The sequence below is a fragment of the Staurois parvus genome, unplaced genomic scaffold, assembly GCF_062004578.1.
Source record: "Staurois parvus isolate SC_StPar_1 unplaced genomic scaffold, SC_StPar_1.0 ptg000412l, whole genome shotgun sequence".
In the NCBI taxonomy this organism is placed as follows: domain Eukaryota; kingdom Metazoa; phylum Chordata; class Amphibia; order Anura; family Ranidae; genus Staurois; species Staurois parvus.
In genome coordinates this window covers 26,307-49,534 of record NW_028318208.1, presented here as the reverse complement: position 1 = coordinate 49,534, position 23,228 = coordinate 26,307, and the positions used below count along the sequence as shown (strand labels likewise).

At 41.6% G+C, this 23,228-nt stretch overlaps 1 protein-coding gene across 1 annotated transcript in view; it reads right to left on the bottom strand.

The window, feature by feature from the left end:
- LOC149454978 (protein kinase C beta type) overlaps window positions 1–23,228 on the bottom strand; it is a gene marked incomplete at its 5' end in the record, with an annotated part of 68,816 nt that overhangs the window by 22,802 nt on the left and 22,786 nt on the right. The window contains one exon of the mRNA XM_089686776.1: window positions 13,073–13,213. Coding sequence (XP_089542902.1) covers window positions 13,073–13,213 — 141 coding nt within the window. The remainder of the gene's footprint in view (window positions 1–13,072; window positions 13,214–23,228) is intronic.

Sequence of the window (23,228 nt, the reverse complement as noted above, 5' to 3'; positions counted from 1 at the left end):
AAAAACGCAACCTGCTATTCAAGTCCAAAAGCTCTAAAGCATTTGGACTTTGAACTCTGTCCTGATAATACCTAAAAACAAAAAGCCTACTAGAACAGGGCAAATAATGCATGGCAAAAATGCACATAAATTAAGTACAATATCAAAAGCATTGTAATGAATGTGCTCCTATAATTTTTTTGTTCAAATGATGACCTTCAAATCTGAAGCCATTCAGACTCCCTTACATTGAAAGCAGCGTGGACATGAACAGAACATGGAGACAACATAAAAGACGTGGGAATTAAGAAAGGACGTGTGGTGACATGGTGTGATTCAGGGGTAGACTGTCACAGGAAGTTAAAAACTTCAAATTTTAGGGCCCCAAAACTGCCAAAAAATGGTGCAAATGGCAGATTTTGATTTATACCTGAAATAAAATAGCTTATCTACCCAGATGGTTAGCTAGGGAACATCTTAAATGGTAAGATACACAAAGGTACTCTCTAGATAAACAAAAAGTGTAATTTTTGACCACAACTAATTAGACCCTAGCTGTCACTAAAATGTTTCTGACATGAAACTGTCAACTAAAACCTGATTGGTTGATAAGTGAAACGTTGACTTTTTTTTTGGCACTCAATTTTAATGATGTTTCTTTAAACTTTTCTGTGACAAAAGCAATGAAGACAGGCTGATGGGCTGACCAAGTGAACAGAGTATGAGTATTCCTCAAGAAAAATGGATCCCCATGATGGACACAATCCTAACGATTTGCTGCTGTTTGAATGTACTTGGTTTGGTTCAATTGATTACAGAAGATATAATTCAATCACAAACCACTTTCTTAAAACAGACTTTTCTCCTTGCATCAAGAAAATGGAAAACTGCTTTTTGTGAAGGCTCCTTCTGTTGGCTTCTGACCAAATCCACAGCTGTTGGAGGACTTGGATCTTCCTTGGCTGAGATATAGCTTCCGCCATAAGAATACACTTTTCTTTTGATGCCCACCATTTATACAATGGGCAGGTCTACCAAAATCTAACATTTCAGATTTCACTAAATGTTTTTTTTTTTTAATCAATTGACTTTGGTGATGAGATTTCCAATCCCCAACTAAGGGAATGACAATATTTGTCATGATTCCTTATGCTTCTATTTTATAGCCTGGAAAATTGAGTAGCAAGAGTGCGACACCCTTGTTGAACTCAAAAAGGTGCCCCAATTTGGGTAAGCCCTATAACTGAAACAGGGAGATGTTGTCGCTCACACTAGGATACAGAAAAATGAGGGGGCTTTTAAACTTGTCATTGAATTATTGGTTTTGGGTTACATGGTTTCTCCAAGTGTCTTAAAGCATTTGGAAATCCCTGTAAATTATCTCTGTTAAAGGATAAATTCACCTTTGTGAACATGTTACGTGTTCCACCCATTTTGAGGAGGAAATATGTAACATGTTCCCAATGCTGCAGTTGCTGCCCCCCCCCCCCCCCCACTCCCTGTGACAGAAGTACAGGGAGAGGTTCCCCGTACTGTCACTTTTTAAAAACAGAGCGGCTGTGCGGGGCTCCACCCACATGGCCGCGTCATTCATTCACAGTGTTTTGTGAATGAATGAACCACAAGTCCCATCAGCCTTAGCGGCTGTAGTTCTCATGTAGCGCAATGGTAGCTCATTGAATCTTCCTGTCAGTATATCTGCTTGCCCGTACATCGAGTATGGGCAAGCAGATATACTGACAGGTCTGCAGGAGACCTGCATGGCACCAGCGATTTGTTGATCAGTGGTGCAATGTTGTACAGGCTCCTGCAACCCAAAATCATAAATTCACATTTTTTACCTGCAAATTTATTTTTGGTTAAAAGATGAACTTATCCTCTAAAGTCACACAGACTTCTCAAAGCTGTAACTATTCTTAAAGTGGTTCCCCAGGCAAGAGATAAAATTTTTTTTTCTAAGTATTAGAAGAGGGAGGCTCTTCAACTTGTGAAGAACAGGGTGATCAGCATGACTTGTTGATGGTGGTTAAGAAAATACATCCATGGAGAACCATAGAAATGAACAATTATCTGTAAAAGCACCAGTCATAATAACTTTTTCGTCTCAGCACGACTAATAATGGTTGACCATTTTAATGGGGATATAATTAATCTCTGTTATGGAAAACCTCCTATTTGTTGGTACCACTTAACCACTCTTTGGATAATTTTTGCTATTTGCATCATTAGAGGTTATAGGCTCTGAAAATGTAGCACTTCTGCACTGTGCTGTTAAAACATCAGATTATTTATTAATTCTCAAAGATTAAAGATTTTACATACTTATTAGATGCTACCCTGACTGCTCTTTAAAACCATGAAGAGCACTGAAGAAAGACCATGGCTTGTTTCTTCCAAGATCATCTTGGCTCAGATAGCTTTATTTAAGTTACCATGAAGACGTGTCCTTACCTTCTCCCAAAACCCAAAGCCACCCCTCTTGACTAAGAACAATAAGTAACAGAACCTGCAGCAAGCCTAGATGCAACGTTGGGTAGGTTCAGTGATGAGGTGGGGGCTATATGTACAGTGATGCCTCAATTGGTAATGCAAGTTCAGTCTTAGCAAAGCTGCTGTTTGCCACAGTTTTTCAGCACATGATCCTTCAATATGCTTGTCTAAGATCACATTGTTGGACCAATTTGCAGCCCTTTACAGGAAAAAAAAATAACTGGCAAATATCTCTGACTTTGTAAACACAGGCACCTTGCTGCAAAGGCTAGTTCTAGGTTGGTGGTGGTTGCCATTTTTTTGTACAGTTGGTTGAATTGCGTGCACTGGATGCCTTTGCTGCCATTGTGGTTTTGCTGGGTGTCACGTGCATCTCTGTGCCTTTAAGGAGGTGTGGGCACCCTCCAGGCACAAATGCCCTTAACCTATACATTGTTATACAGTGCAGGAAATAAGTATTTGCTCCCTTGCTGAGTTTGAACGTTTGCCCACTCACAAAGAAATGATCAGTCTAAAAATTGAATGGTAGGTATATTGTAACACTGAGAGACAGAATAGCAACAAAAAATTCTAAAGAAATGCATGTCTAACAAATGATGCACTGATCTGCATGTTCATGAGGGAAATAAGTATTTGATCCACTTCACAAAACATGACTTAGTACTTGGTGGCAAATCCCTTGTTGGCAATCACAGAGGTCAGATGTTTCCTGTAGTTGGCCACCAGGTTTGCACACATCGCAGGAGGGATTTTGGCCCACTCCTCTTGGCAGTTCTTCTCCAAGTCATTAAAGTTTGGTGACTGACAGTTGGCAACTCGATCTTTCAGCTCCCTCCACAGATTTTCAAACGGATTAAGGTCTGGAGACTGGCTAGGCCACTCCAGGACCTTAATGTGCTTCTTCTTGAGCCACTCCTTTGTTGCCTTGGCTGTGTGTTTTGGGTCATTGTCGTGCTGGAACATCCATCCACGACCCATTTTCAATGCTCTGCCTGACAGAAGAAGGGTCTCACCCAAGATTTGACGGTACATTGCTCCGTGCATCGTCCCTTTGATGCGGTGCAATTGTTGTTAGAGTTGTTTTGTGTTTCTTCCATTTGCGAATGATTGCACCAACTGTTGTCACCTTCTCACCAAGCTGCTTGGCAATAGTTTGGTAGCCCAGTCCAGCCTTGAGTAGGTCTAATCTTGTCCCTGACATCCTTGGACAGCTCTTTGGTCTTTGCCATGGTGGAGAGTTTGGAATCTGATTGATTTCTCCTGTGGACAGGTACCTTTTATACAGGTAACAAAATGAGATTAAAATGGAGAAACAGAAAAAGGGCGCACCGACCTAGTGCATTATCGTTTAAAATCATTTATTAAAGAAACAAAAATAGGTATCATACTCACAATGGACATAAAAACACAGGCATGTCAAACTGAACAAGATGTATGATCCAAACAACATCTGAGCCAACTCTGTTGGCTCTGAGGAAGAGGTTGTGTCCTCGAAACGCGTTAGCCAGTTGGTCATCCAGGGTTCCATAGTATGGACTCAGATGTTGTTTGGATCATACATCTTGTTCCATTGTGAGTATGATACCTATTTTTGTTTCTTTAATAAATTATTTTAAACGATAATGCACTAGGTCGGTGCGCCCTTTTTCTGTTTCTCCATTTGTATCCAGTGTATTCAGACCACCCTGGTCTGTTGATAGCAGCAAGCAGTGCATATTCCAGAAAAATTCCAGAACATTCCTATTGGGTCTACGGAGTCCTTTCCTAGTGCAGGAGTAAAGTCTTTGTTGTGTTGAACAAAATGAGATTAGCAGCACTCCCTTTAAGAGGCTGCTTATAATCTCAGCTTGTTACCGGTATGAAAGACACCTGGTAGCCAGAAATCCTGCTGAATGATAAGGGTTCAAATACTTATTTCCTTCATGAACATGCAAATCAGTGCATTATTTGTTAGACATGCATTTCTTTTGAATTTTTTGTTGCTATCTGTTACAGTACACCTACCATTCCATTTTTAGACTGATCATTTCTTTGTGAGTGGGCAAACATTCAAAATCAACAGGGGATCAAATACTTATTTCCTTCATTGTATGTGCTATAGGTGGGCACCGCAGCTTACTCATATATTTGCAAATGTGTGCACACAAAACCCTCTGTTTTTAATGTAAACCTTTAGACAAGGCTAATTCGAATGTTTGTGATGTGCACACCTTGCTGCAACGGCTAGTTATAGGAAGGGGTGGTTGCCATTTTTTTGTACTTGTATACACGGGCACCTGTATGATTTGCAGTATTGAGCCCAGTACACCAGAAGGAATAGCGCACAGAGCCTACCTAGTGAAGCTCATCTTCCATACATATCCGATAGATGCTAAAGGGGTATATATGACCAGCAATGTCTGGCCACCTCCAGTGCTTATCTATATCTGTCATGCGTATAACTAATGTCCTCACTTCTCCAGCTGTGACCACTGTGCAACTAGCCGAGCAACAGACGGTCATGCGTTATACCCTACTATACAATCTTCTTTAGATCCACTATCAATTATGTGGTGTAGGGGCCTTCTGGATTTAAAACCAAATGTTTAGTTTTACCTATATATTAAATATTATGGGTAACTCAGAAGAAGATGGTACAATCAGATCTTATAGTATATGGCAAGCTTTAAGCTATAAACAGTCATTAGAGGACAGACTCTCAGCTGAGGGTCAGGCCAAATATTTCTGTAGAAAGAAGTAATGTTACAAAGAAAGCCATTTTGGCAAAAATATTACAAAATGACATAATGTAATAAATTTACTGAATACCTGAATGAGATTCAGCACTAAGTGCAAAAAATGGTTAAGGGCGTTGTAATGAACCGCCATCCATATGGTTAGCGTACATTGGCATTGGAGGAGTGTTTAACCCCTAGCCATATGATGCGCTTCAAGCAAAGCTTAAGAGCTGCACTGTACCTTTGTGTAGAGCTCCTGTGGAGTACACTGGCACTGCCAAAACAAGGTAGTAAAAGTCTATAGTACTTGTTACAGCTACTTGCACCAACCTGCGTTCAACAGTCCCCTATACATCAGACGGCTTGCCTGTTGGTTTCAGTGAACAATGATAGTGAAGCTCTGCTAAAGTGGGGATAAATAGAACTCTATGATACCAGAGCTCTGGTGTTTGCCTTCTGAACTATACTTGGAATCAAAGGGCAGAGTTAGGGGGTTCTGCTTGCATAGCATGGCAGCTGCTACTTTTCACCGATTAAGGAAATAAAGGGTAACTTGAAATTTTCCAAACTTGGAATTCTTTTCAAGCAATGGTTTTGTGTGCTATTACTAAGTGACCCATTTAAGGGTCACTAGCACTTGGCTGCCTAGCTCCTCTTTTTGTGCGAGTTGACTGTGGCAAACAGGCGCAGACACTCTGCGCAGACACGCTGCGCAGACACTCTGCGCAGACCAGAAGGTGCTAAATGGAACTGGAGATTTGCAGTGAGCGCACACGTGTATGGAATACACAGGGAACGTCACTGCAAACAAGCTTCCACGCTCCAAAACCTCAGCGGTACCCTCTTCAATAACTGGCCCCGCGCAAATATAATTTGTTTCACTGGGAATGTCCAGGACATTAGATGTAGGCTTCTTCGCCCAATATGTGCATCCACTGGACAGCGAATGTTAGGAAAAGTCCCTGTACAGCAGCATGCGTGTTATGTGGGCTTTCATTAAAGCTGAACTCTAGGCAGCTAAAAAAACACACTAATTAAAGGTATGTTCACTATTAATTAATAAATGCATTTTAAATATAAATAATGCAAGCCTATATTTGATTTGGGATCAGCCTCTTGTAGTTCAATGCAGAACTCAAAATGGGAGAGGCAAGGGCAACACTAGGAACCAATCAGGTTCCAGGAGGAACCAATCATGCAAACATACTGACAAGGTATTGGGAGGAAAGAGCCGTCAAGCTCAACAGTCTACTGTTGCTCCTTTATTGTCCAATCACAGGCTGGGGGCATTGTGACCAGGTTTTAATGTAGATTTGCAATGGAGAAACGTCAGGTCACCAGGTCTGGTTGTCCTGTATGCTGTATGGATAGAAAAAAGTACAAATACTTTGAAAGGTAAACCTTCTCCAATATATGTACTTTAACTGTGGATTTTCCTAGAGTGCAACTTTAAAGAAATCCAGGATAATGGAGAAAAGGATATTGTATTCTGTGCTGTACAAGTTCCTTTCTCTATGACTGATCACTCACTGGGGTTCAAACTTACAAGGTAGGTCTGAAGCAGATTAGTGGTTCTGAGAAACATCTTAAAACTAACACTTTGGGGATTATTTACTAAAACTAGTGCACTGAGAATATAGTGCAGCTGTGCATGGTAGCCAATCAACTTCTAAATTCAGCTTGTTCAATTATGCTTTGGCAATAAACCCTGGAAACTGACTGGTTGCCATTCGGAGCTGCGACAGATTTTGCATTCTCTGGATTTAGTAAATAACCCCCTTTGAGGGAAAATTACTAAAACTGGTGCACTCATAATCTAGTGCAACTGCGCATGGCAGCCAATCAGCTTCTAACTTTAGCTTCTTCAATTAAGCTTTGACAAAACCTGGAAGCTGATCGGTTTCTGTTCAGAGCTGCGCCAGATTTTGCACTCCTCAGTTTTAGTAAATAACCCCATTTGATCCATCAGGTTTTTAGCATGTTATGGAGGAGAAAGTTTTCCAAACATGTCCACCACAAGCTCCTGGCTTCCATAAACAGGGGAGCAAAATGGGTTCCCAGACTGTCAGATTTCATTTTAAAGGAATGGGGTAGACTAGTGTATTACAGCAAAGTCTGGATGAAAAAGTGCCGCCCTAAGCAGTTAAGTGTACTCTCTGTATGTGATTCATGACCAAACCTCAAAGAAGAACTGTGGGCAAGCTATTGACATTCAAAAATGTACATATTCTTTATAGGCAGTAAATAAGCTTTAAACAAGTCTTCACTGATGTCCGTAGCTGCAGGCACTGTGGGAAAATTCATCCTCAATGTTCACAATAAAAGCAGTTAAGTTGTTCAAGTCAAGTTTCAGCACTTGCTCTCCCCCCTTCTTGTGCACTCTACTAGTATCTACATCAGAAGGTTAGCAGGCTACCAACTCACCGCAGAAATAAAGCGAAAACGCTTCCACGGAAAATTTTGAGAATGAATTATTCCACGGTGCTGGCAGCTACATGGTCAATGAGGACTAACAAACTTACTGGGTGTTAAGTATATGTAAATATTCTGAACATTCGTAGCCTGCCCACAGTTCTACTTTAAAGTGAACCTTGGCTTTGCCCCTACAGTAACCACAATTCAGTTTTACTGTGAGACTATAAAATGCCAATGTATAGTTAATCATTATAGCTCACCCCGCTGTGCCACCTTATTAAATAAAGGAATGGTCTTTTTTTTTAATGTATTTTTAATGTGAGAATGCGGTTAACAAAAGCAGCTGTGACATTTGGCCAATGAGACATTATAAGAATAACAGGACCCAGAAGCCAGGACTTAACCTTTGTAATCAAAAAGCAATGCAACAAGATCCAAAATGTATCTAAAAGTTGCGGCGACATTGGGCTGATTTCATACAGCTACAATGCATGTTTTTTTGGCATGTCACCAATATTTTCTATTGAGTGAAAAACATTTTAGCTCTTATTGCTGTAACTTTGTGAATTTAACCTTCTAAGAAGGTGTATGTAGGACCTCGAAAATCAGGGGTATCCTCTCATTCTCCCATAATGTACTGGGACCATGGAGAGACCAATTTGAAGAACGCAGATGGGGACAACTTTTTGGTTAGACTCTTAGATAGTTAGGCCCTCAGAAACTGAAGTAGCCAATTTCATAAAGCGTGTGGTTTTGGCATGTGACCAATATTTTCTATCGAGTGAATAACATTTTAGCTCTTATTGCTGTAAATATTTGCTGCAGCTTTGTGAATTTAACCTTCTAAGAAGGTGTGTGTAGGACCTCGAAATCAGAGGTATCCTCTCATTCTCCCATAATGCACTGGGAAAGAGACCAAGGAGAAACCAATTTGAAGAACGCAGATGGGGACAACTTTTTGGTTAGACTCTTAGATAAGTTAGGCCCTCAGAAACTGATGTAGCCAATTTCATAAAGCGTGTGGTTCTGGCATGTGACCATAATTTTCTATCGAGTGAAAAACATTTTAGCTCTTATTGCTGTAGCTTTGTGAATTTAACCTTCTAAGATGGTGTGTGTAGGACCTTGAAATCAGAGGTATTCTCCCATAATGCACTGGTAAAGAGACCATGGAGAGACCAATTTGAAGAACGCAGATGGGGACAACTTTTTCGTTAGACTCTTATACATAAGTTAGGCCCTCAGATATTGATGTAGCCAATTTCATAAAGCGTGTGGTTTTGGCATGTGACCAATATTTTCTATTGGGTGAACAACATTTTAGCTCTTATTGCTGTAAATATTTGTTGTAGCTTTGTGAATTTAACCTTCTAAGAAGGTGTGTGTAGGACCTCGAAATCAGAGGTATCCTCTCGTTCTCCCATAATGCACTGGGAAAGAGACTATTTCTATCAAGTGAATAACATTTTAGCTCTTATTGCTGTAGCTTTGTGAATTTAACCTTCTAAGATGGTGTGTGTAGGACCTCGAAATCAGAGGTATCCTCTCCTAATGCACTGGGAAAGAGACCATGAAGAGACCAATTTGAAGAACGCAGATGGGGACAACTTTTTTGGTTAGATTCTTAGATAAGTTAGGCCCTCAGAAATTGATGTAGCCAATTTCATAAAGCATGTGGTTTTGGCATGTGACCAATATTTTCTATTGGGTGAATAACATTTTAGCTCTTATTGCTGTAAATATTTTCTGCAGCTTTGTGAATTTCACCTTCCAAGATGGTGTATGTAGGACCTAGAAAATCAGGGGTATCCTCTTATTCTCCCATAATGCACTTTGAAAGAGACCATGGAGAGACCAATTTGAAGAACGCAGATGGGGACAACATTTTGGTTCGACTCTTAGATAAGTTAGGCCCTCAGAAATTGATGTAGCCAATTTCATAAAGCGTGTGGTTTTGGCATGTGACCAATATTTTCTATCAAGTGAACAACATTTTAGCTCTTATTGCTGTAGCTTTGTGAATTTAAGCTTCTAAGATGGTGTGTGTAGGACCTCGAAATCAGAGGTATCCTCTCCTAATGCACTGGGAAAGAGACCATGGACAGACCAATTTGAAGAACGCAGATGGGGACAACTTTTTGGTTTGACTCTTAGATAAGTTAGGCCCTCAGAAATTGATGTAGCTGGTACAGCGAGGCTTCACATCCTCAGATGCACATTTCTATTTTAATTGTGATGCTGCTTTTTTTTTTTTTTTACCGCAGCCATTTATGTGATTAAAACCACAAGCCGTATGCTGGGGCGTTATGTAATAAATGCATACCGCTCTGCAGCGTATACCTTTCAGGAAGAAGCAGCAAAACAGATGGTGCATTTTTAATAAATGTAACTGCAAACTACAAAGATTGAATTATTCAGACTGCTGCTGTCTTGTAAACTGTCAGAATGCCTCAGCTTCTCCTGCTCACACTAAAATAGGTCACAGAAAGGCAAACAGGAGTTGAGGGGAGGGGTGAACGCAGTCATGTGACCTCTCCTCCTCCTCACCCTCCATGTCAGCATTCCGTAGACCTTCAAATGCTGAAAATCAGACAGGTGCTCGGAGGATGCCAATTGCGTTGCAATAAGGTTCTCTTCAAAAAAGAGCAACACCTCCAGGTTTCTGTTCTTCGGTTTTCATGGCTGAGCCTTAATACCCCTTAACCCTCGGTTCATACTTATGTGGCCGTGCAAGCCGCGTTTTGCTCGGGCACGAGAGCCCATTCATTTGAATGGACTCCCGTGCCTGTGACACACAGCGAAAGAAGTCCCTGTGCTACTCTTGAACTCAGGACCCTCGGATTCCAGTACGGTTGCATTTCCCAGTGCGGGCGGCGTGCCATTAGAACTAATTTCATCCGCCTGCGGGCTCGCAATTTTCTGTGCGGGTGGTGCGGCTGCACGGATTTTCGTGAGGATCTGCAGCGGCACCACCCGCACAGATGTGAACCGGGGGTAAGAGACATTGTTACCACTCCTACACAGTGACAGGGCAAGGCAAAAAAAAGTGGAACGTTCCAACCCCCATACGCCTACTTTAATTGCACTCTCGCAACGCTTTGCTTCTCTGGAGTAGGCAAAATGACCTACTTTTTTTTGTGACTGTACCTAGTAGCCAATTGCTATGCTCAAGTACTGTCATATGACTGGAAGAGCGCGGTCACCGCTCCCCTGGGTCGCCAATACAAATGGTTTTATTGCAAGAAGCTGCAAGGAGGCAGAGATAAAATATACGTATAGGGGTCAGATGACCTTTCTATAGACACGGTTGCCTTTCCTAGCATGGGAAAAATGACCGTGTCTCTTCAAGTGACACATGCAGAGCCTATAACCACTAAAGGGCATAATTATAACCTTCCATAACCACAATTCAGTTTCATCATGAGACTACAAAATGCCAATGGGGTAGATTTACTAAAACTGGTGCAGCTGTGCATGGTAGCCTTGTTCAGTTTGACAAAATAAAACCCCCCAACAATCTAGGAGCTGATTGGTTTCTACGCAAAATTGCACCAAATTTTGAACTCTCCAGTTTTAGTATATAACCCCCAATGTATAATGAATCACTATGGCTCGTCCCACTTTGCCTTGCTAAATAAAGGCATGGTCTTGGGTTTCTTTTTTTAATGCGAGAATGTGGTTAACAATGAGTTGCTGTAACATTTGGCCAATGAGAGAATATAAGAATAACAGTATAGAATATGAGAGTATAGTTTGAGAACAAACTAGGAATGCTGGGTCTAGGGAGGAACCTTCAAAAGTTCTCTTTTAAATTTATAAAGTCATTTGTACTATTATTATTGGGGGATTCCACTAGTAAAGATGCACAGAATGTCTTAAATTCTAAAATAGTTTTTATTTTATTTTTTTTTTTAGTTTTGGATAAAATGAGGTGGAGTTAAAAATTTCTATCATTTTTGTTTTTAACCTGTTACGTCACAGAGGAGTTCTCCCTCACTACCTGTTCCTGTGACAACTGTGCAATGGGGATACAGTTGTCACTGGGTCAGGAAGGCACGGTCAGCAGTAAGTTCTAACCCCCTTTATCACTATACTAAATATGTATTTTTGTCTGTGTCCCCATTACAGAGATTAGGGGAATCTCCTTGATGGGAACAGCAATGTCAATAAAACACTGGCAGAGCCTGTTTCCCAAGAAAGTACTGAAATGTTGCATCTTGAGTTAGGCTTTTACTAGGCATAGCCTGAACCTCTGATTTATTAAAAAAAAAAAAAAAAAAACCCATGTCCTGACCAATCAAATTCTTGCTTCTGTTCTCCTGCATTAATGAATACAAGGGAAAATCTCATTGGTTGCTGCTATGGGAATTGTGACTGTCCGAGAATGTCTCCCTCAAAGATTTTGATCAATGAAGCCTAGTGTCATGAACCCCTGACTAACTGTTAAAATAGAAGATACTTTTCAGCACCAAAGTGAGGCTACTATACACCCAGTTTCTTTACATATATCAGGTAACTAGAAAGCTGTAAAGGCAGGAAGGAGGGATGGCACGTGGGAGGCAGCATATCAGGGTGCAAAAGAAAAAGAAATAAAGTGCACCCGTGCACAGACTATCAACATTAAGATATTTACAAATTCTAAAGAAGCTGTAAAAGCTTTAAAACAAGCCTTCACTGACCTCTGTAGCTGATGGTACTATGAAGCAATTCCTCCTTAAAGATCACATGAAAGGCTCTAAAATTTGTTATTTTCTCTAAACAGCTTAAAACACCTGTTGTGTGTGTGTGTGTTAGAGTGCTGTCAGGCTGCCATGCTCTTCTATTGAAAATAAAGAGGAGAGGAGTTGAGATTTCCAGGCCTCTGTTGTAAAACTGAAAATTCATTTCTCCACAATGCCTACAGCTACAGAAGTGAATGAGGAATGGTTTTAAATGTGCTCCCACTGCTTGTTCAGAATATATAAATACATTTAGTGTGCATAATCTGCGCAGAGGTTCGCTTTAAAGAAAAAATAAATAATGAAAAGGTACCACATTTGCTGTGACAGGTCCACCTAAAAAAAGCCTGTCCAATTATGATACACACGGTTGTATAAAAACGTTTTATTTATAGAATTTTATGGCTGAAAAAAAATCTAAATAAGGAGAAAATGCTATTCCAGCTGGGAAGGTACATTTGGCCAGAATTGGGGATAATTTAAAGGAGAAGTCTCCTTCGACTGTTACAACCTAATGACAAAGTCTATGCAATGCGCAATGTACACATACTGTGTGCAAACATACACAAAACGGACCACACCGCCACACACAGAGCCAAAGAGTGAACACACACAGAGCGCAATGACACATAAAACACGCACCACAACCACGGTGTCCACAAATACACAAACACACAGAACAGAGCGAGTTTGGCACAGACGGCAGCGAAAGGTTGTAGAGGATAGAAGAGTGGTACTGCAGGGACAGCTTACCGCCTTTGGCTTGTAGGGCGGTTGGATCTCTTTCCTCTCAAGCTTCTCCCAGTCTATATATCGGAAGAATGCGTGGTCCTTTATATCTCGCTCCCCCTCTGGTCCACAGCCCAGGCGTTTGCCAGGATGCTTTGTCATAAGCTACCAAAAAAGAGAATTTCATTTCAGTTATGACAGGCAATTCAAGAATGAAAGGATAAGATCACCATTAACAAGAGAGATATTTGGCGCAATAAGAGGAAAAAGACCAGATGTATTATTTGATGGCTAGTAAATAAACCACACAAGTAAAGTCTGTAGAGTCCAAAGGTGGTGAAGGGATAATCCAACAATGTCTGACTCAGTGGCAGCCGATTCAAAAAGAGTTAGAAGAGACTCTGGGGTTGATTTACTAAAGGCAAATAGACTATGCACCATACAAGGTGCACTTGCACTCTGCAAGTGCAATTGCTCCAGAGCTTTGTAAATGAGATAAAGATTCACTTTGTAAGGAATATCCAATCACATGCAAGGAAAATTGAAAAAGCACTTTTGCTTGCACATGATTGGATGATGGAAGTCAGCAGAGCTTCTGTTAACCTCCCTGGAGGTATTCCCGAGTGTAGCTTTGGGTAAAGTTTCAGCACCACAAGCGGTAACCCCAAGCTACACTCGGGAATAGCCTGCAGCGTTGCTCCGGGATCTCTTCTGCACTTACCTTGTCCTGCGCTCCCGCAATGTCCCCCCTGCAGTGTCCTCCGGCCGATGCCGGCATCCGTCTTCCGTTCCCTGCAATGTTGGGACGTACGGGGGACGGAACCGTCGGGAAATTTAAAAATGTTAAAAAGTGACATTCACTCAATGCACTACAATCACATAGTATACCATTACTGTATCAAACCAGTTCACATACATTTTGTCCCGAGTGCTTTGTCCGGCGCCCTGCCTGCATTTTTACTGTTCTTTCTGCCTGGAAACTGAGAAACGTCCATGGCGTCCAAAAAGCGTCCCTTTAGGTCAAAAGCGGTTTTAGACCGGCTAGAGAACAGTGATAGTAAATCAGAACCACTTGCAGAATTGAGTGATAATGATTCGTGGGGGAAATTCGTCATCAGACACTGAAAAAGATTCTGCGACTTTGCTCAGTGATGTGCGAACTTGGCGCTCTATTTCAAATTTCAGAGTGTTTGGTTTGATTATATTATTGAATTCAATTTATTATTTTTTATGATTATTTATTCAATTATAATTTATGATTTCGTGTTTCAAATTTTATGATATCCGGGATGTTTACTAGACTCTTGTTCGGACAGATTTCAGTGAGTTATTCCTAAAAATGACAGGCCTACAATAAAAAAAACAACATATTTCCATCCAAAAAATGTACCGCTTTGAGCACAGAAATACTGACATAATCAGACCGCTAAAGAGGTTAATGTATTAAGCTCTGGAGCAACTGCAAAGTGCAGTCTATTTTCCTTTAATAATTCAACCCCTCTGTGTGAACCATAAAAAGAAGAGAAGCAGCGCCATCTAAGTGAAGCAATAAAAACAAATAATTTATTTCCACAAAACTGTCAACCCACAATAGTAGTCAAATGAGTGCTTGTTAAACTGGTGTCAACCACTGTGCAGCTCTGGTCTGGTCCCGCTGCTGTAGGCAGGTCTCCAATGCACTGTCCTTGGCTGTGCTGGTGGCTCCCAGTACTTCCTGGTTGGTGTAGATCCACAGGGCAAGCGGGAGTGACATCAGCTCAGGGCACAGCAGCAGCAGGCGTGGCACTTGTTCGAAGCATGCATGCTCCATCAGGTGTCCGGCGCATGCATGCGCTGAATGTATGCCACGCGTACCACTGTAGTACCTGGAGCTGATGTCACTCCATGCCAACCAGAAAGTACTGGGAGCCACTAGCATAGCCAAGGACAGTGCATTAGAGACCTGCCTGCAGTAGGAGTAGATCAGAGTTGATCAGCGGTTCACACCAGTCTAACAAGCACTCATTTGACTACTATTGTGAGTTAAAATCAAAAACCACTCTCTTAATGAATAAATCCAATTCCCCACAGCACCAATCAACACCTTCACCCCAAAAGATGTACAAAAATCAACAGACAGAAGATGCTATCCAATAAATCCTCAAAAACTATGTGCAGTCCAAACCCTATAAGTCCAATCTTTAAATCAAATTCTTCTCGTGTTCAAAAAATTCCTCCGATAATATACCTCAAAAAGAAAAAATATTCACATAGTGCATTATCTTTTTTTATAGCTAAATACATAATAGTGACTTCATTCAAGTGAATACCCAATCACATATAATCCGTGAAAAAGTGAACAAAGTGAAAAAAACTGTGAAGCCAAAACCATTGTGAATGTGAATCACTCTTCAGTGCTCTATTCCAACCAGCACTGTGACACTTCTAAGTGTAGTAAGGAATGCATACCCTTACCAATATTCAGAAAAACAGCCGCTTTTTTATATTTTTCCAAAAAGAAGGTGGGAGACAGTCCTCCTATTGATCTTTACCCAATATAGTCTGCCTTCATATTAGCATCAGGATCCACCAGCCTTGAGACTCCATATATCCACATCAAGCATGTTTCATATATGAATATATAGGAAACACAATAGTATAATACCGCCAGAATCAATCTTAAAATCAACTTTAATTAGGATGCTCACATTTTATCAGCATAAAAACGCTTAAAAAGTACTCAGAAGTGGTTTACTGTTATCCAGGAAGTGCCCAGGGGAAATCAGATGATCGTTTCCCTCACCCAAGATGGCCGCCGGTCAACTTCCGGTTCCCGTGTGCGCGTTGACGTCACTTCCCCTTGACGCGTTTCGTCATCGACTTAATCATAAGGGATCACTATTTACTATTGTGAGTTGCCAGTGTTGTGCAAATACATTTTTTTATTTCTGCACTTAGATGGCGCGGCTTCTCTTCATTTTATAAAATAAGCATTAGTCACATTTCTCATTCTAGTGAATGAATGAATTCTGATTTCTTGTATCTAATGAAACACGTGCACATGACGTGTCATCAGATTGAAGCCCTCCAATATACTCTGGTCACCTCCGCTATCACCTGATAACTTGTGGCAAAGAAAAAACTGCAAATTAAAGTGCAACTCCAGCCAAAAAAAAAAAAAAAGGTATAAAAACTGTTCTAATTCCCATTTATGCACCCCAGTTACCACTACGTATATTGGCAAGTTCTGCAGTTTTGTGGTCTTTAAAGTAATCAGAATACATTTTACTGCATGAGTAATAAGACCGTAGATGAGATGCTGCATGTTTCTGCTTAGCAACCAATTCTGTTGCTAGTGACACGGAAAGAAGCGAGCCCGGGATGTGCTGGAGTGGAGCAGATGTGCTACAGACGCTAGTGGATGTCACTGCAGTCCATGGAGGCAGCACAGCTGTGCGCAAATGGCGGCTGTTACTCGGAAAACAAGCTGCAGAATTCACAGGTAATGTGACTTTACATAAACACGTTACAATAAAAATCAAAGACTCTTGTTGTGAATTAGTCAGTAATATTTTTTTTAATATATAATACACATCAAAAATAGGGCAAGTCTTACCCAGAATGAAACCACGCTTACCTGTGCCATTTCTGTGTCTTTTATGCATATGTAACTGCAGTAATGCTTTTATTGGTATTTATATTATTCTTCTTTTACAGGATAAGCTCATCTTTTTGCATTTAGGGTGGAAAATGTATCATGTTCCAGCAAATGCCTCTTCTCTCCCCCACCTCAGTGTGACAACAGGCTGGGAATCACAGTGCTCGGTATAAATGAGCCCACCCCAACAGATTTGTCAACATTTTCTATGGGACACAATACTATAAAATCCTTCCACAAATACAGGTCATTAATTGCAAAAAAGATTTTTTAATTTGCACACACAGAAAAGTAATTTTTCTAACAAATTCATTCAAGAGCATGTTGCAAAAATGAACACACCCCACTGAAAGTCTTAGGCTCCATGCACACGGGACGTTTTGATAATGCTGGTAACATTAGCTGTGTAAAGTCACATTAAAAATGAGTTTTTCAGCTTTTTTGCATTCGCGTTTAGAGGCTTTTTTTTTTTGGCAAAAAAAGTGCAAAAACTCCGGTTTGCGACGTTTCACTGCGTTTTTACAGCTAAAAAACTCCTCTAGAAACCCACTAGTCCTGGGTTTTTTTTCTAGCCAAAAAACTTCCCAGCCAAAGAACGTTGATTACAGTCTACGTGTGCATGGACACATAGGATAACATGCCGGGGATGGACACATAGGATAACATGCCGGGGATGGACACATAGGATAACATGCCGGGGATGGACACATAGGATAACATGCTGGGGATGGACACATAGGATAACATGCTGGGGATGGACACATAAGATAAGATGCTGGAGATGGACACATAGGATAACATGCCGGGGATGGACACATAGGATAACATGCTGGGGATGGACACATAAGATAACATGCCGGGGATGGACACATAGGATAACATGCCGGGGATGGACACAGGATAACATGCCGGGGATGGACACATAGGATAACATGCTGGAGATGGACACATAGGATTACATGCTGGAGATGGACACATAGGATAACATGCCGGGGATGGACACGTAGGATAACATGCCGGGGATGGACACATAGGATAACATGCTGGGGATGGACACGTAGGATAACATGCCGGGGATGGACACATAGGAGAACATGCTGGGGATGGACACATAGGATAACATGCTGGGGATGGACACACAGGATAACATGCTGGGGATGGACACATATGATAACATGCCGGGGATGGACACACAGGATAACATGCCGGGGATGGACACATAGGATAACATGCTGGGGATGGACACATAAGATAACATGCTGGGGATGGACACATAGGATAACATGCTGGGGATGGACACATAGGATAACATGCTGGGGATGGACACATAGGATAACATGCTGGGGATGGACACGAAGGATAACATGCTGGGGATGGACACATATGATAACATGCTGGGGATGGACACATAGGATAACATGCTGGAGATGGACACGTAGGATAACATGCCGGGGATGGACACATAGGATAACATGCTGGGGATGGACACATAGGATAACATGCTGGGGATGGACACATAGGATAACATGCTGGGGATGGACACATAGGATAACACGCCGGGGATGGACACATAGGATAACATGCTTGGGATGGACACATAGGATAACATGCTGGGGATGGACACATAGGATAACATGCTGGGGATGGACACATAGGATAACATGCTGGGGATGGACACATAGGATAACATGCCGGGGATGGACACATAGGATAACATGCCGGGGATGGACACATAGGATAACATGCTGGGGATGGACACATAGGATAACACGCCGGGGATGGACACATAGGATAACATGCTTGGGATGGACACATAGGATAACATGCTGGGGATGGACACATAGGATAACATGCTGGGGATGGACACATAGGATAACATGCTGGGGATGGACACATAGGATAACATGCTGGGGGGTTTACTGGCTGTAGAATAAACTGTTAAATGCCAAAAACAGCCCCTGTAAAAACGTCCCGTGTGCATGAGGACTGAGGAGCAAAGCTAAAGTTTAGAGAACAAAATTCTACTTAACAAGAATTCAACTCCAGGCGAGACTTATTCGTTAAGCAGATGTTCAGCAGACAAAAATAAACCACAAACACCGCTCCAGGTCGGTTCCCTCTTCCCCTACCATACACACACTGAGGCTAGATTCACATCTGTGCGGGTGGTGCCGCTGCGGATCAGCACAAAAATCTGTGCAGCCGCACCACCCGCACAGAAGAATGCGGACCCGCGGGCGGGTGCCATTAATTCCACCCGCACTGGAAATCGCAACCGTACTGGGAACCGAGGTTCCCGTGCGGGCTGTGTTTTCAGAAGTAGTGCAGGGACTTCTTTCTCTGCATGTCACTGGGCACAGGAGTCCATTCAAATGAATGGGCTCTCGTGCCTGAGAAAAACACGGCCCGCACGGCCGCATATATGTGAACCGGGGGTAAATCCCAGGTGCTGGCTCTGTCCGCAGCAGACTCCAATATACAAACAAACATCCAACGGTCGCACATCCAGTAAAATCACCTTTATTTCTTCTTATAGCATATTCCACAAATATAACAGGAATGCAGGACTCCAGCTCGAGCTATGACCAAGCGCTGGTGGAGCGTGAAACGCATTAGCTGGAGTCCTGCATCCCTGTCATATTTGTGGAATATACTAGAAGAAGAAATAAAAGGTGATTTTACTGGATGTGCGGCCATCGGATGTTTGTTTGTGTAGTGTCCAGCAGACAGTTGATTTTAAAAGGGCATTACCTAAAGAAAACCCCTCCCATTTCATGCTGTCAGCAATGGCACCATGTGGAAGAGAAATGTCACAAGGCTTGAGAAAGAAAATAATTTGTTTACACAAGGCGAAGGCTACAAGAAGATCAGCAAAGCTTTACTTATCAGTCAGAATACTGGAGCAAAAGTGATACAAAAATTTAGCAAAAGGTGGAACTGCAACCATCTCACAGAGACATCCAGGCCTTCCACAGAGGTTAACTCCTCGACAGGAGCGGTTAAGGTTGAAGAAAAATCACCATGCAAGTTCACTGCAGTTAGCTAAAGAAATAGAAAGCCAAACTGGGGTGAATGTTTCCCATGACACAATATGGCATACACTGCAGAGGAATGGCATGCATGGGTGTCGTCCACAAAGGAAGCCTATCGTAATGCCCATGCACAAAAAAGAATTTACCAGGGCCTATGCTTCAAAAGAAGACTAATGCAACTCTGTACTCTGGAGTGATGAGACCAAGATAAATGTTTTTGGAGCTGATGGCTTCAAAACAGTATGGTGTCGCAAAAGTGAGGAGTACAAAGAAAGATGCATGGTGCCTACAGTGAAACATGGTGGTGGCAGTGTCCTTCTGAGGGGCTGCATGAGTGCTGCTGGTGATGGGGAGCTGCATTTCATTGATGGTATCATGAATTCACAGATGGACTGCTCTAAATTGAAAGAGAAGTTGTCGGGGAGCTTCATTTCTGAAGGACAGGGTGACAGTGATTCAGTGACCAAGTATGTCTCCTGATCTGAACCAAATCGAACACCTATGGGGAATTCTGAAGAGACAAGTTGACCATCACTCTCCATCCAGCATCCAGGCTCTAAAAGAGGTCGTTCTTGAAGAACGGAAAAAGGTTGATGTTGCAGTATGTTGCCAACTTGTTCATGCCATACCTAAAAGACTTGGTGCTGTCCTTACAAATCATGGAGGTCATACAAAATACTAGATGGAGATGTTTTTGTTGTGGGGTGGATTCACTTTTGCATCAACTGATTTGAGTAAAACTGAAGATTTTGTAATCTAAGTTATATTATTACCCTTACGTTCATGTAATTAGTTAAACAAATGTTGCATAAAACTCAGTTTTGTCAAAATGTTGGAAATTGTTCTTGTGTTCATTGAGATATTGATTAAAATCTTACTTTTCAAAAAGGTGTACTTAAATATGCTGAGCACGGTGTGTATATATATATATATATATATATATATATATATACATAGATAGATAGAGAGAGAGATAGAGAGAGAGAGAGAGAGAGAGAGAGAGAGAGAGAGAGAGAGAGAGAGAGAGAGAATGAATCACTTTAAAAAGGTTTATTTTAACTTGTACCAGTTCATTATTCAGTAAAGATGAGGACAGACCACATTCATGCAATGCTTTGACTTGATCAAGTCAGTCAGCACGATGCGCGGATGCGAATGTCTGACGCAACGGATGTGACTCAGTGCCTTACAGCAGAGTTCTGGGGAGACATTATGGCTCACCAGCAATGCCCAGCCATTTCCTATTAGCTTTGTTTGGATGGCGGAGAAGATCAATTGCAATCAGCCTCCACAAGCACTTGTGCTGGGAGCCCTTTTTTGTGCATCAATCTGTGTGTGTCTGTAATATGCAGGCACGTGCTAGCTCATGTGTGCCCAACATGTGTGCCTCTACCCACCCCACTTGGTAGAGGTGTGAAGCCCGAGGATGCAGCTTTGCTGGAATAGATTAGCATTTACGCGGTGCGCTTCACACCCATTATGCTAATTTCCAACTCTGAATGCTTCAGGACACTATCAAGGCACAAAGTGTTTTGTTTGCCCCTAAGAATCCCAGCCCAGGGGGGAAAGGAATAAATAAACGTGAGAAATGAGGGCAAATTGGTGTGACGCTGTACATACACTGCAAGAATGATTCACAACAGACATAATACATGGATCTATTAGAAGCGCTCATACAACTTCAAATATAAATTGGTTCACACTTGAAGAAACAGTAAAAAGCAATAGGAGTTATCATGCTCAATTGTAAAAAAAAAAAAACAATAAAAAACAGCAAAACACTGCAGATTGTACAGTCCTTTTGTAAAAAAAAATATAAAAGCTGCCAATTCTATCATTAAATAAATGGCAATCTTTCAGAAGCGTTATACTCAGCTGAAGCTTTTAGGAGTCACTAATGGGAAAATAGGAATATAGACCTGCATTCTATTTATCACAAAAGGCTCCTGTTTTATTGGAATGAAGGAATTCTACAGTATTCTGGTCCAAATCAGCTGACCCATTCCATGGCTCCATGGCACAGGTCACTTGATCTGCCAGTGAAGCCTATTGGGAGGAGTGACACCAACGGAGTCTTTAGATTGTTCAGGATTATTATGAGCAAATGCTAGACTTGAAAGATCACAAGAACTATGACGATGAGCAGGTTTCTGTGGTGTAACTGAAATTTACTCTTATGCAGGCCATAGATGGGTCGAAAATCGGCCGATTTTTCGGCCGAAAATAAAATCGGCCGATTTTCGGATCGTTAGTGGGCGATTTGGTCGGCCGTTTTTCGGTATTTTGGCCGTTTTTTTTTTTCGGTAAAGTTGGAAAAAAATCGGCCGATTTTGCCGATCGGCCGATTTTCGCGGCAATTAGTGGGCAAATCGGCCGATTTTTTAAATCTGCGCATGAGCAGTGACCTGCAAGAGGAAGACAAAAAGAAGAAAAAGAAGAAGAGGAAGACGATGAAGAAGAGGATGAAGAAGAAGAAGAGGAAGAAGAAGAGGATGAAGAAGAAGAGGATGAGGATGAAGAAGAAGAAGAGGATGAAGAAGAAGAAGAGGATGAGGATGAAGAAGAAGAAGAGGATGAGGATGATGATGATGAAGAAGAAGAGGATGAGGATGAGGAAGAAGAAGAAGAGGATGAGGATGATGAAGAAGAAGAGGATGAAGAAGAAGAAGAAGAGGATGAGGATGATGAAGAAGAAGAGGATGAGGATGAAGAAGAGGATGAGGATGAAGAAGAAGAAGAAGAAGAGGAGGATGAGGATGAAGAAGAAGAGGATGAGGATGATGATGAAGAAGAGGATGAGGATGAAGAAGAAGAATAGGATGAGGATGCAGAAGAAGAAGAGGATGAGGATGAAGAAGAAGAGGATGAGGATGAAGAAGAAGAAGAAGAGGATGAGGATGAAGAAGAAGAAGAGGGTGAGGATGAAGAAGAGGATGAGGATGAAGAAGAAGAAGAGGATGAGGATGAAGAAGAGGATGAGGATGAAGAAGAGGATGAGGAAGAAGAAGAAGATGAGGATGAAGAAGAAGAAGAAGAGGATGAAGAAGAAGAAGAAGAGGATGAGGATGAAGAAGTAGGATGAAAATAAGAAGAATTCCAGTCCAGCAAAAAGTGTCTCTGCAGAGAGCTCCGCTATTTCTGACAGTTCTCTGACAGTTCCTTGACATTTACAGCGGTTGAAACATTGTATCTATTTGTTTCCGAATAAAAACATCTGTATCCTAAATGGAAACAAATAGATACATTGTTGCAACTTCTATAAATGTCAGAGAACTGTCAAAGAAATAGCAGAGCTCTCTGCAGGGACACTTTTTGCCGGCTCTAGACGGGTAGAAAATCGGCCGATTTTTTTTACCATTGATGGTAACGTCGGCCACTTGAACAACCGATTTTTCGTTTTTTAAAAGAAAAATCTGCAGTTTTTCTCCCCATCTATGGCCTGCATTAGTTTCCATTGGGGTAGATTTACTAATAATGGAGAGTGCAAAATCTGGTGCAGCTTTGCAGAGAA